Genomic DNA, 12,480 nt, shown 5'->3' with positions numbered 1-12,480 from the left:
ATGGATAAATATTATGAATATATTTTTAATGAATATATTTTTTCGGTGCACATATAAAACTGTATATTGTTGCCTTGTGCGTAATATTATGAATATATTTCTTGTCGATAAATATTTCTTCATAAAAGAATACAAAATTTTTCTTAAAATAGAAATGATGGCATGACATTGCGAGAGAGCTCCATTTTATATTTTTAATGATGTGACGGTGTGAGAATTCAGTTCGAAACTTCTTTTATAATAATAATAATAATAATAATAATAATAATAATAAATTGCTTTTCATCACCACCACCTAACAAAACTCAATCCTAAGAAGAACTCGGTCTCGGGCCGAGACTTCTATTACCAGTTAGAAATATATACTTTCCACTGGATCATATTACAGCCATAAAAATTACCTCCTTGAAACCATGTACATGTATCGATTCAAGCATATCATATACGTAAGCTTATACCACGACCACGGGAACTGCTTCTCACCACTACTTAATAGAAAATCATGATTCTAAGAAGATCATAACCTGTCTATCTTTAACTTCAGTTATTCGAGCCAACCTCGTGCCCTGCCGGAACCGTATTACCATTTAGGAATATATATACTTTTCCATGAGAAATCCCCAGTTCCCCCTTGTCCAATAACTTAAAATAGAAGTAACCAGTGGCCTGGCCCCATCAAATTTGCCCCCACTAAAACATTCCCTTTTCCTCTCTTCTTATATATAATATATATATACAAACCCACAGAGCCAATTTTGCTGCAGCCATCACATTGAGAGCTACCAAAGATATCCTCACCAATCTCATTGGCTCCGTGTCTACTTAATTTCTGTGATTCTTAGGGTAGAAACTTGCTTTCCTCATTATATCATTGGAGAGGAAGACTTGGAAGAGATTATTTTAGTCTCTTCTTTCTTTGCTTGAGCTTGAGCTTTAGCATATAGTTTTCATGGCTTCCAAGAGAATCCTCAAAGAGCTCAGGGACCTCCAGAGAGATCCCCCGACTTCCTGCAGTGCCGGTAATAGTCCCTAAACAACCGAGAGCTATCTTGTTCGATCTCCTCTTGTTTTCCTCACGAAGCAAAATGATATTACATCATGCACTAGATCACCGCGCAGGATGTCCAAGGGCATCCCTGCAGCTCGACCAAGAGCAGCCGCCGGCTCTGTGTCCAACTTATGTATTAGACTTTTTCTCATGCTAAAAGCACTTCATTTCGAATTTACATGTTAACCTGATAGGGGGTTGGAGGAGTACTAGGCCAATTAGACAAGGCTTTTTGTGGGTTCCTTCAGGTTGTTCGTCGTGTCGTCGTTTTCAGTAGATCGATGTCAAATCAAACCCATTGATGGTATCTGATGACTATAACTTTAGGATATCAACAGGGATAAGAATATAAATGATTAAGTTAGAATATCAAGCTTCAAAAGGGTAATCTCTTCAGCATGAAGTTATTACTGAACCAACTCACCTAATAATTTTCCTTTTATTTTCTTGTTTTTCCATTTTTATTTTGTTTTTAACTTCTTATGTGTCATGGGTGATTATTATATATATATATATATATATATATATTTTGTATATGTATCTAGGTCCGGTGGCAGAGGACATGTTCCATTGGCAGGCAACAATCATAGGTCCAAATGACAGCCCTTACTCTGGCGGAGTCTTTATTGTCATAATCCATTTCCCTCCTGATTACCCTTTTAAGCCCCCTAAGGTAACCATATTTTTAGAATTTCTATTTATTTATTTATTGTTGATTTTATATTTTTGGATTTAAAAAATTTTATATTTAATTGTTTTTGGGGTTGAAAAAAATATTTTATTGTTGGCTAATTTGTTGGTGCAGGTTGCTTTCAGGACCAAAGTGTTCCATCCCAACATAAACAGCAATGGCAATATTTGCTTGGACATTCTCAAGGAGCAATGGAGCCCTGCCCTGACTATTTCCAAGGTGATCTGATGCCTCTCCTCCCTCCCTTTCACCCTCTCCTCTAAAGGTTTGGGTTCGGCCCTGGTCTCAAATCTAATTCCCGTCCGAGGTTCCGAGTCGAACCATCATAACTAAGGATAGACGAAACCTTTTCTTTCGGGATAATTCTATTTTCTGCCTACTTATTGAGACTCACTGGTTTGAACTTTGTGCAGGTTTTGCTCTCCATATGTTCGCTGCTTACGGATCCAAACCCGGACGACCCGCTTGTCCCGGAGATAGCCCACATGTACAAGACTGACAGACCCAAATATGATGCCATGGCCCGTAGCTGGACCCAGAAGTACACTATGGGATAAAACTCGGCTGCGTCCCACCCTCCCGGTCGACAATCAGCCCTTCACATTACTTTTGTTTTCTTCTGGAATCAAATTATAAGTTACCTCCCTGGGTTGGCCGAAATGTCAATTTAAGCTGGTCAGAACTGAGAGTCCATAACAAAAGGCTGGAAATTTTCTTCTTCGCTGGAATATAAGTCCTCACACAAACTATCAGATCTACAAACACGTACTAATGCAAATGTGAGGCTGCTCTCTCTCGACGAGATTCCCTGAGACAACAACACGGCTCGTCTTGATTTCCAACTTAAGGCCCAGAGAGTAACAACATGAACTGATATCATTCATCAAGTCGAGCAGCTCATAATCAAAACTAAAACTGAGAGATTAAGCTCACACTGATCAAGTGGTTCGAAATGATACTAAAAACTAAATAATGCAGAAAGCAAAGCCGCCGAAACCACATATGAGGCAGAAGCTGTAAAGAAGACGAGGATACTATATATAAGAAATTCCACCATTTTCGTTCTTATCATTCTTCGCAGTTGATAAAATCGAGCAAAAACGAGAGATCAGAGTAAGCACAATAACAAGACCAAACTGTTAGGAAAATAGTTGCTATATATCTCATCTATCAAAGTAAAATGCTTCACAGTGACAAGGATGCTCTCTGGGTATGCACACATCGATCCAAGTCTTATCTCTAATTCCCAAACAGAAGAATGATCTGATCAGAGAGAACCAAAAATGGCACTACACTTCTCAGGCAATCCTGAAGGATGACTAGATGATAATACAAGCAGACCCTCCTCTAATTTATGGAGTATTAACTACCCTCAGGCCTGCACTAAAATCAACCCACAAGAGCATACTACAACAGGTTAAGAACCCGACAAAGCCATGAGGGGTGTCATTGCATCAAACTCCACATTTTTGTCTTCGGCTGTGGGATTGAGACTTACCCATCAGATCATCATCGTCACACCTTAATTGGCCCGTACTTCTCGCCCACTGCCCCACCTTTCTGTTTCTGGAACTGAATGTATCGTAGCGTGCTCGCAAAGAAAGCATCTGCAGTGGAGTCCGGTGTGGTCGTGTCGCTTTGCATCTCGGTTGTTATCAATTCAATCAGGCTTTGGATTGCAGCAACAGTGATCTGAGGGTTTCCCTTCTCGAAGAAGTATAGGTACCTGCACATGGGACACACAACAAAAGGATCAGCTTACTAAGAAACTTTTTCGAAGGAATACATGACAAGAACATTGTCAATTGACTGTGCATGTCAGTACTTGTTCAGTATCTCGACAAAGAGGGTGACTGAACCAGCGCTTCCTCGTGTCACATTTGACATTTGTTGTGCAGCGTTTGCAATCCTCAAGGCACGCTTCAGGCAGAGCAAAGCCCTAACAGCAGAATACAAGAGGAAATAAGGAAACGCAAAGCAATTAAAGACAAATGCATTCTTAGAAGATGTACGACAACTCAAAAGACCATCCACTTGCTCCCTCTTGCTTGTCCAGATGGACCATAGCCTAGACGAGAGGAACTAATGTGGTTGCAAATTCTGCTATCTGCAGCCTATTTGGAGCTCTCTGCACACGCATTTTGGTTCTTGATTTGGTATTTTGTGAAAGGAAAAATTACATTTCTAGTTGAACTTGTATGATACCATGAGCAGGTCCTCCCTCTTTTCCCCCTTCATTGACCAGGGACAGATTAAGTTTGCAAAGCTCATGCCCACGTATAACCTACAAACCTATGTATTAGGTGCTAGCACACCAAGGACTGGCCTCACAAAGGACTCCAAAATGAGGATTGTGATGTACAACAGGAGAGTTTCCGCAATTCACATAATATTTGAAACAATGCGTTGGAAGACAATGTTTACCCTGTGCTAGAACAATTTCATTCCATGTTGCAAATTATAATGTCAAAGTAAGAGTACCTCTCTCCATCTTTCATATTATCCTGATCGTCGACCCAAAAGAGATGAGAGCATGCGTAAACAGCTTTGCACTGATCAGGCTTCTTTAATAGCTTCGCTGAATACTGCTCAAAGAAGGCATTCATTAAGATTAGATAGAATCAAAAGCAAAATCCACGAGTTTCCAATAGTAAAACACATCGATTACCCCAGTAGTTTTGTGTGTCAAAGTATCTCTGTTTTCGACTCCAAACACATGCATCCTCTGAAGAGTTCCTATTATCAGATGTATTGCGGTTATCTGTGCCTTGGAGTCCTGAAATAAATGATATATAAATTACAGAAATGTATAAATTATGGATCCAGTGCAAAACCCCATCTCGAATGCCTCAAACACAAAATCAACTACACCACAAAAGTGACTGCCAACTTACGGAGATCTCTTCTTCATATAAGATGTATGCCTGCGTAAAGAATTCGTACGCAACAGGTTCCAACTCGCAGTCATTTGCAGCCTGTAAACAAACTCACATGAGAGAGAAAAAATGGAAAGTAATACAGTTTATTATAGTTTATACAAATACGTAACTGCATATAATGTACCTCGGCACATTGCAAATACAATCGTAATGCCAGATCAGGTGCTGGGACATTAGATAGTGCCTCAATGATCTGTTGAAACAAAAAATCAGAGCATCATTTTTCTTGACTACAAATCAAGCCACAAAAAGGGGAAAAACAGGAATATCTGACAACATGCCCAATTCCATTGTGAAATTTTATCAAATCAAATGCACTTATGCACATATCAGTTGACTCAAGTACATAAATCAAGCATCTTCCCACATAAGCACAAAAATATCAGTTCATTCAATAAGAGTTTACCTGATTTAGAAGCTGAAATATTTTTTTAGGTGTCGTAGCTGCTTCATCTCCAAAAGGATTTTCTTCTTGGCCTTGCAATTGTCTAACCAACTGTACATCACATAAATAAAAGGATCAATATGGCCAGCATCAACACTGCTCTTAAGTTTCTCCTCTATTTCATGGCGTTACACCTTTTCTCTATTGTCCTTACTACTTCACAACCTCCTTCCTCCCCTTTTTTTGTGGTATTACTCGCCTCGGCGATCAACATATATGTGGTTAAAAGTAACATCGAAAGGAGGATCAAACCTTAAGAGATGAAAAGACAAGAGGAGGAACAGTAAAAGGTAGACGCTTGGGGCCGCCGGTTAAGATATGTTTCCTCACAGTACATATAATCTGCAGCGCAGGATGTCAGTTAGAATTCAGTTCAGAATGTACATAAGCACACAGCCGTATACCATAAGAGCAAGGAGAGCGTAATTGAACATAGCATGACTCAACTGTGAGACCAGATATAGAAAACCTAAACAGAATTTCTGATTATTCAACTATTTCACTATTTTACTACTTAATAACGGAATATCAAGAAATCTATATATAATATATAATTGCAAAATGGAGCACAAGGATTAATGTTGTTGCTCCAATATTTAAAGCTTCTCATGGCCCGACCATTCACTTACCCCATGACATTAATGAATCACTTGCCTTTATTACAAGGTTGACTTTTATTAACGCACAACATTAATTAAACCCTGAAAATTTTTTAAAGAAAAAATATAAAACATCAGTGTTATTAGAAATGGATTGGACGTCGAGCCGGCTAAGGTATGGGTTCATAGGTTCAAGGTTCAACCGGGGTTGAGCCGCATGTTTAATTAATTATATAATAAGTATTTATATGATCATTGAAAAGTAGATAAATAACAGTAAATGCTTAATATTCCAGTAAATATAAAAATAAATGATGACCACTTATGACCAAACGGAGGAGTACCCAAGTTATTTTGTATCCAAAGTCAAGGATAATGTAAGAAAATTACGCAGGGATGCATAAAAGCATGGATTTAACCTGGAATTACTAATATTTAAGCGCTATAAACTTTTTCACTAGATTAAACAACTGCAACATTCGTCAAGCAAGGAAGACTCAGAAGAAAAGTAACTCTAAATAGAGTTCCAAAAATAAAGTCTACCCGTGGGAATAACTCAGCTCCAAAAATTAAGTACCTTAAACATCTCTTCTGGATCATCATTATGCAGCATTTGAATAAGACGTGCGACAGAATTTTGCTCCTCCTTGAAATCGTCTTCATCAAGCTAAATCATATAAATAAGAATTGCTTAAAAGGGGTACAGGCACAAATGAAAGAAGAAAATGGAAGAAGTCACCAATATGAATATATACTTCAAAGTTCAAATGATTCAAGACTTGGAAGTGCATATAATTTCCATTTACCTCATCATAAGCAGTTCTTTCCAAATCCTTTATCAGTCCTTTTATCAGTTCAAACAATGCTTCAACCTAGAATATCAAAAATTTATGTTAGCTAAATGTATGACCAAGAGATATCAAGAAAATGAAGGTCAACAAAAATATACCTTGTCAACAGTAGTAATGTGTGTATTATTCTTCATTACGCTCTGAATTACAACTGTTGCCATGACTTTATTTGTTTCGTTGTCGAGGTATTCCATCACACGAGGATAATTAGAAAGCTTCAATGCAGTAACAACATTGTTGTATTTCTCAATCGGAGCACTTAATAGTGCAACAATCTGTTTTGTTGCTTTGCTGTCTTCAATCTTCCCCCTTCCAGAGAGTTGCTTTACACATGATCCCTAGAGAACGAAAGCAAATTACAACATTACAATCTGCAAACTAGGTTACTCTTTAACTTCACACATATGCCATCAGCTCTGAAGCAGAATCAGAACTTAAAGTTGATCAAATATGAATATAAAACCCAAACTTTTGCACAAGTCTGTAGAAACAACACCATTGTAAAAAGCCCGAACTAATATGGCATACCAATACTTGGTCTGCATAATCAAGACGATCAGGATGCACGTGGAGGGAAAATTTAAGAAGAGATGAATATAAGGTCACAGCTCCAAAAACAGGCATGTCCGCCTGAGCTTCTATCACCTGCGCCAACAAAGAGGAATAGTTACTTTCAGGTGTTTGTTATGGGAAACTGTTTCCTTTGCACTTGATATATATATATATATATATATATATATAACATAAAGCACTTCACAAAGATCTATAATATTTGCTTCATTGCAAGGGACTTAATGGTTAATAACAAGCATCATGATGATTACACAAGCAGCATGGTGACTTCAGTACTTGCAGAAAACATCTATGACAAAATGCCCTTTCTTATTCAGGTTAAGTGTCATTAAAGCAATGAAAGAGGTGCAATATTGCAAAGTTCATTCAATATCCAAATTTTCAACATAAGGCCAATATTTAGACCTGATCCTTCCACAGATAAAGGCCATGGAAGTTGGTTATGAGCAGATCCACAACTTAATTTACATGTAAAATAATAAAGGGAGAATTAGAATTCTACTATCATCACAGAAAACAAATAAAATATTGCAAGAGCCTACTCCTTAAAATAATACAAGCATTACTCCTCAGAATATGTTGTAGTGCTAGAGACCAATAGACACAGTTACCTTCCCTATAGCATTATTCAACTTGGAGAAAGCTTCAACTTGCAAGAACTCAGGCAAAGCTTCTGCACTTATAGCAGCATAGTTTGATAACCTTTCCATCAGTTGGGACAGAACCGTCTTGATGTCGACAGAAGGCTGGCAAACATAGAGACGGATCAAATATGAAACTTCAGAAGAGAGTAGAATCAGTCATCAAGCAAACTGCACAACCTCATTCCATCACATTTCAACTTCCCTGAGTAACCAATGTTATTTTGCTTTGGGTTAAGGAAGCCATGCACCACCTATGATATCATCTATCATCAATATTTGCATCTCCAAGTTTACTATCTTTCTTTCAAAAGCATTAGTAGAATGTTTGCTTCGATAAGCACAATCATGACAGATGTAATTTTCCTCCAGCAGAATGACAATATACTTCTATAAGCTGGGATGCACGATACGAACAAGATCAAACGGAAGATATCTTCAGGAATTAAGACAGATAAGCAAGAGGATGCAGGATAGAAAAGAACAAATCTCCATCCCGGAGGTATCCAAACATATGAAGTGCAAATATTTAATAAAGTCACTAAGAATAGTTTTGCATAATAAATTCATTGGAGCCCCACTCTAAAAACCTTTCAAAACAAGCATATGCTACCTGAAGCTGAGGGAAAACACCCAACAATATCTCCAGAGTCTGCAAATGATACTCATCGGGGAATACTTGAATTATGCAATCCATCAAGTAATACTGGGCAATATCATCTTTGCAGTTGACAACCTGCCCATATGAATGAAATATTCACAAGATATTCAGTAAACAGTGGAACATTGTGCTGAAGTAAGACATAGAGAGCAAGGCTTGATTATAAGTAGGCAAACTGAGTATATTGAACCTGCTCCAAGACTCTAGGAAGCACGGTCTCTTTGTACAACTCAAGGTCAACTCCCTCTATCTGGCTGAGGACATGCAGGTTCTTCCCAACCTAAAAAAATAGCAGGGGTGCCAAACAAAGAAAAAAGTATCTCCAATGAGCATGCACTCAATTCGATGTCACTGAAACCAGCCAATTATGAGACACTGGAGTTACAAGATCACGAAGCTCGCTCCTCTCTTTCTCCCGCTTCTCCTTCTCCCGGGCAGGTCCCTGCAGACCAGAAAGCCCGACAGCAAGCCTCAACTCAGGGTCACCTAAGATAATAAATGATTCATAAGCACTATAACCTGCATGACCAGAAATCATGCCCTCATGACATCATGTTACCTTCTTGACATGCAAACATTAAGTAATGCCATGCATGTCCAACCATGAGAGCATGTAACTGTCAACAGATATTTCAACCAACCTGATGCTGCATCCGCACCCAAAGCTTATTCATCTCAGTGAAATTCTGGAGTACAAATTCCATTGCATCCATGATGGTATCAGCATCTCTGCAGTAATGGTGATAGCAGGTCCCCAGTTAAAATAGTCTATGCTTATTTGTTACTTATGAAATATATGCACTACAGTAGAACTGTAGAAGATAAAAAAAGTTAAAATTTTAATAATCTAAAAAAGTTAAAATTTCTCCTAAAATTAGTAATAAAATTTAGACTTCCAGAATCACACCAACACTTCATTTTCAGCATGGGACAGGAAACTGCATCACCACCATGCGGTGCAAAACTCACAGGTCTTAAAATAACATGCCTGAAATCTTTTCTTCTCTTTCTCGACTAACATTTTTCTCCACACGTCATTTTTTTTTTTTTGAGGAAAAACTCCCCCCTATTGATAAAACATAAAATTTAATAACGACGTACAAGAAGACAAGCTATGATTGATTTAATGCTGGAAAAGGATATGCCGATTCTAGTTTCCTGTTTTATTAAATCTATTAATATGGATCCACTAACATCAACCTTGTTAATAGTCTTGAAATGCATGATCAACAAAGATAGAATGTTGGTGTAATTTCCTTACCCTTCATACTCAGAACCAATATCAGGCAGCTTATCTCTGCTGACTTGGGAGAGATAGCTCCTTAAGAAGAGTCCTCGTAAAGGATGTTGAATGCCTCGACACATCTCAACAAGATCTTTTAGTATGTCCTTTGCAGGAGCCTCTTTTGATTTAATGTACACGGAACCGACGGTACAAAGAAGATATCTGAAAGATGCCATGTCAAAGGCTTTCATATTAACTTGCTGAAAATAAATGCAATTGACTAATGCTCTTAATTTAACCAACGCCAATGGTCTAAGTTTTAAAGGCAATGAGGCATGTTAAGACATCCACTTAAGACTATCATCTTGCCCATCCCAATGTCTAAGATATGTAAAGGCAAATAGGTATGTTAAGACATCCAGTTATAATATTCATAACTTTAAATTGGACTACACCAGTAGTAATTTCTTCGTAGTAGTTTTTCCTGAAAATTCCACACCATTCATAGGAAAATCGAACCTGGTTTTAAACACTTCTAAACCATTCATTCTCATGCAGAACCATTCCCAAATGATTTCCAGCACCAAAAGAGGTGCAATATGGGCATCCTGACAGCTAGCACTAGGTAGAACTTCATTTATTTATTTATTTATTTTTACCAACTGAGTGAATAGGCAGGGTCTATTATCAAGCTAGTCAGATCATGATGTAAAATTACAGAATAAGTAATATGTTATAACTTTACCATTGCCCCTTAAGGGGCCCCAGAGAGGGATGGAAGCACTTGAGTTACATTTGAATTGTTATGCTCCCTCAAATGTCGGGGGCAAGCTTATTTAAATCTCTACATCCTAATTCTGAGCAGATCATTTCTGTAGGACACACACATTATTAGTCACTCAAAGCATTCTAATTTTAAAGATTCGCCAACCAGATAAAATATCTAAAAACTCTAAATTGATTCTTTACAACCAATTGTAGCACCATAAATTCGTCTCACTGCCTCCATCTTGTACCCTCCCTACAATCTTGCACTCCCAGTCTAACTATGCAGTCCTCTCACATTAATTATTTCTTAATCCACAGAGCTGAAGCTAGTTTTGATTCAGCACATATTTGATTTCTGTTCGAGCTAAAAGATTACCCAAATAACACTCAGCTCTGTTCAGCATCAACTTCACCGCCCTCTATTCAAGCAAACAAGTTGCACTGATGCCCAACACTGAAATCAAAACATCATCCAATGTAGTGGAGCTGAAATTTCAACTTACAGTCGGGGCAAAATGTTGCCAGCATGCTGCACGAGCTCGTATAGATCAACAATGGAGCAGCCCCGCCTAGCCTCCTCCTTGAAGAAAATCTCAAGCTTCCGCAACTCATCAAACGCTCTCATATCTACCAGAACCAATCAAATTACAAAAGGGAACTCAGAAACAGGAGCTACCGCATCGACCGAGAGCGAATCCAAGAAGAGAATCACGAGCAGTTAGAAATTGGAAAAGGATCCGATCCGAGAGCAGCACTCACACAGCTCATAATACTTGTGAGGAGAGAGCTTGGACGTGCGAAGCTCCGAGAGCATCTGGGCTGAATACTTGAGGGCGTCCCTCAGGTTGTTGGAATCCTGATTGCAACAACAATTTGCAGAGGATTTAGGGCTTGCATAGCCCTAATTGAACACAAGATGGGGCAGAAAAATTCGTCATTGATTTACCATGGCGCGATGCATGTAGAAGGCGTTCTGCTGCAGCCCGGCGATCCCCGCCGCGAGCCACTTCTCTTCGTCCTCAGCGACTCCGGTCATCATCTTCTCCGCCTCGCCTCCCGCCTGCTCCTCCCTCTCTCTCTCTACAGAGATGAGTCTCTCTCTCAAAAAAGTTTGCGTTTTGACTCTCTTCCGTTCTGGCATTTCCCCGCAGCTGTTCCTCGGAAGATCTCTGATCGTGTGCGGATGGATGCACGACAGGACGGGCCCACCTCATCAAGCTGACGGTCGAGATGGCGCTTGCCTAATGTTAGATGAAATCGACGGTTAATGATTGAAGTTAGCAGCTACCGGACATTCGCATCATTTTTGCTGGGACCGGAGCGGGACATTCCTGTTTGATCGGGGAAATAGCCTAAAAATTTATATAGTTTCATTAAAATTTTCAATTAAATTTTGGCTTGAAAAAATAAGGTTCGGTTTGGATTCAAAGTTTTGACTTTAACTTTAACTCAACATACTATACAACAAAAATACACATTTCTCAAGTCAAAAATTTTAATTTTAACTTTAACTCAACACACTACACAATAAAAACATACATTTTCCAAGTCAAATTTATAATCTCATCTCATTTGTTCTTTTCCACAATCAAAATCATAATTACTTTAACTCTAAAACCAAACGCACTGTAAAACACTTCCATTCGTTTTCCTCTGTTTCCCCCGTTTACTAACCTATTAGTTTCGACTCTAACAACACTGACGTGGCCATTAATTTTGCATATATGGCAGATGGAGCACACATGGAAAATAGGGCAATAAATTGAAAAATTAGATGGTTTGCAAATTTTTCCTAACCTACCAAAATATCAAAAATTTGTAAAAATCACATATTTTGCATTCTCTATTATACAAAGTAAGACAGAGTGACAATATTTGTTAGGATCGATCGTTGGTTAGGATAGATTTGTAAGGATCGAAAGGAATTTAACTCACAATAATCTCGACAAAACAAAGGAGGCAAGGGAAGAGAAGCTTGCAGATTCGTGTACTTGGTTCGAGCCGGCGTTGTGCCAACCATATGCCCATGGCAAATGAGA

General features: G+C 38.5%; 2 protein-coding genes across 2 annotated transcripts; one reads left to right on the top strand and one right to left on the bottom strand.

Moving 5' to 3' along the window:
* Positions 1–744: 744 nt before the first annotated feature.
* LOC116210766 (ubiquitin-conjugating enzyme E2 28-like) lies at positions 745–2,485 on the top strand. Its single transcript, XM_031544808.1, has 4 exons — positions 745–1,019; positions 1,594–1,721; positions 1,854–1,958; positions 2,153–2,485. Exons 1-4 carry the CDS (start codon positions 950–952, stop codon positions 2,294–2,296), a joined length of 447 nt encoding a protein of 148 aa, XP_031400668.1. The 5' UTR covers positions 745–949; the 3' UTR covers positions 2,297–2,485.
* A 286-nt stretch (positions 2,486–2,771) lies between these two features.
* On the bottom strand, positions 2,772–11,580 carry LOC116210765 (vacuolar protein sorting-associated protein 35A). Its single transcript, XM_031544807.1, has 21 exons — positions 11,388–11,580; positions 11,201–11,297; positions 10,945–11,068; positions 9,710–9,895; positions 9,090–9,177; positions 8,834–8,890; positions 8,639–8,728; positions 8,401–8,523; positions 7,758–7,892; positions 7,102–7,218; positions 6,672–6,911; positions 6,529–6,594; positions 6,300–6,389; positions 5,376–5,465; positions 5,085–5,174; positions 4,803–4,871; positions 4,634–4,714; positions 4,408–4,515; positions 4,221–4,324; positions 3,565–3,678; positions 2,772–3,465 (listed from the first exon to the last, which is right to left on the bottom strand). Exons 1-21 carry the CDS (start codon positions 11,478–11,480, stop codon positions 3,255–3,257), a joined length of 2,373 nt encoding a protein of 790 aa, XP_031400667.1. The 5' UTR covers positions 11,481–11,580; the 3' UTR covers positions 2,772–3,254.
* Positions 11,581–12,480: the final 900 nt, after the last annotated feature.

The sequence above is a fragment of the Punica granatum genome, chromosome 6 (assembly GCF_007655135.1).
Source record: "Punica granatum isolate Tunisia-2019 chromosome 6, ASM765513v2, whole genome shotgun sequence".
Taxonomy (NCBI): Eukaryota; Viridiplantae; Streptophyta; class Magnoliopsida; order Myrtales; family Lythraceae; genus Punica; species Punica granatum.
Note: the sequence above shows the minus strand (reverse complement) of the source record. Positions and strands in the feature narration are given on the sequence as shown.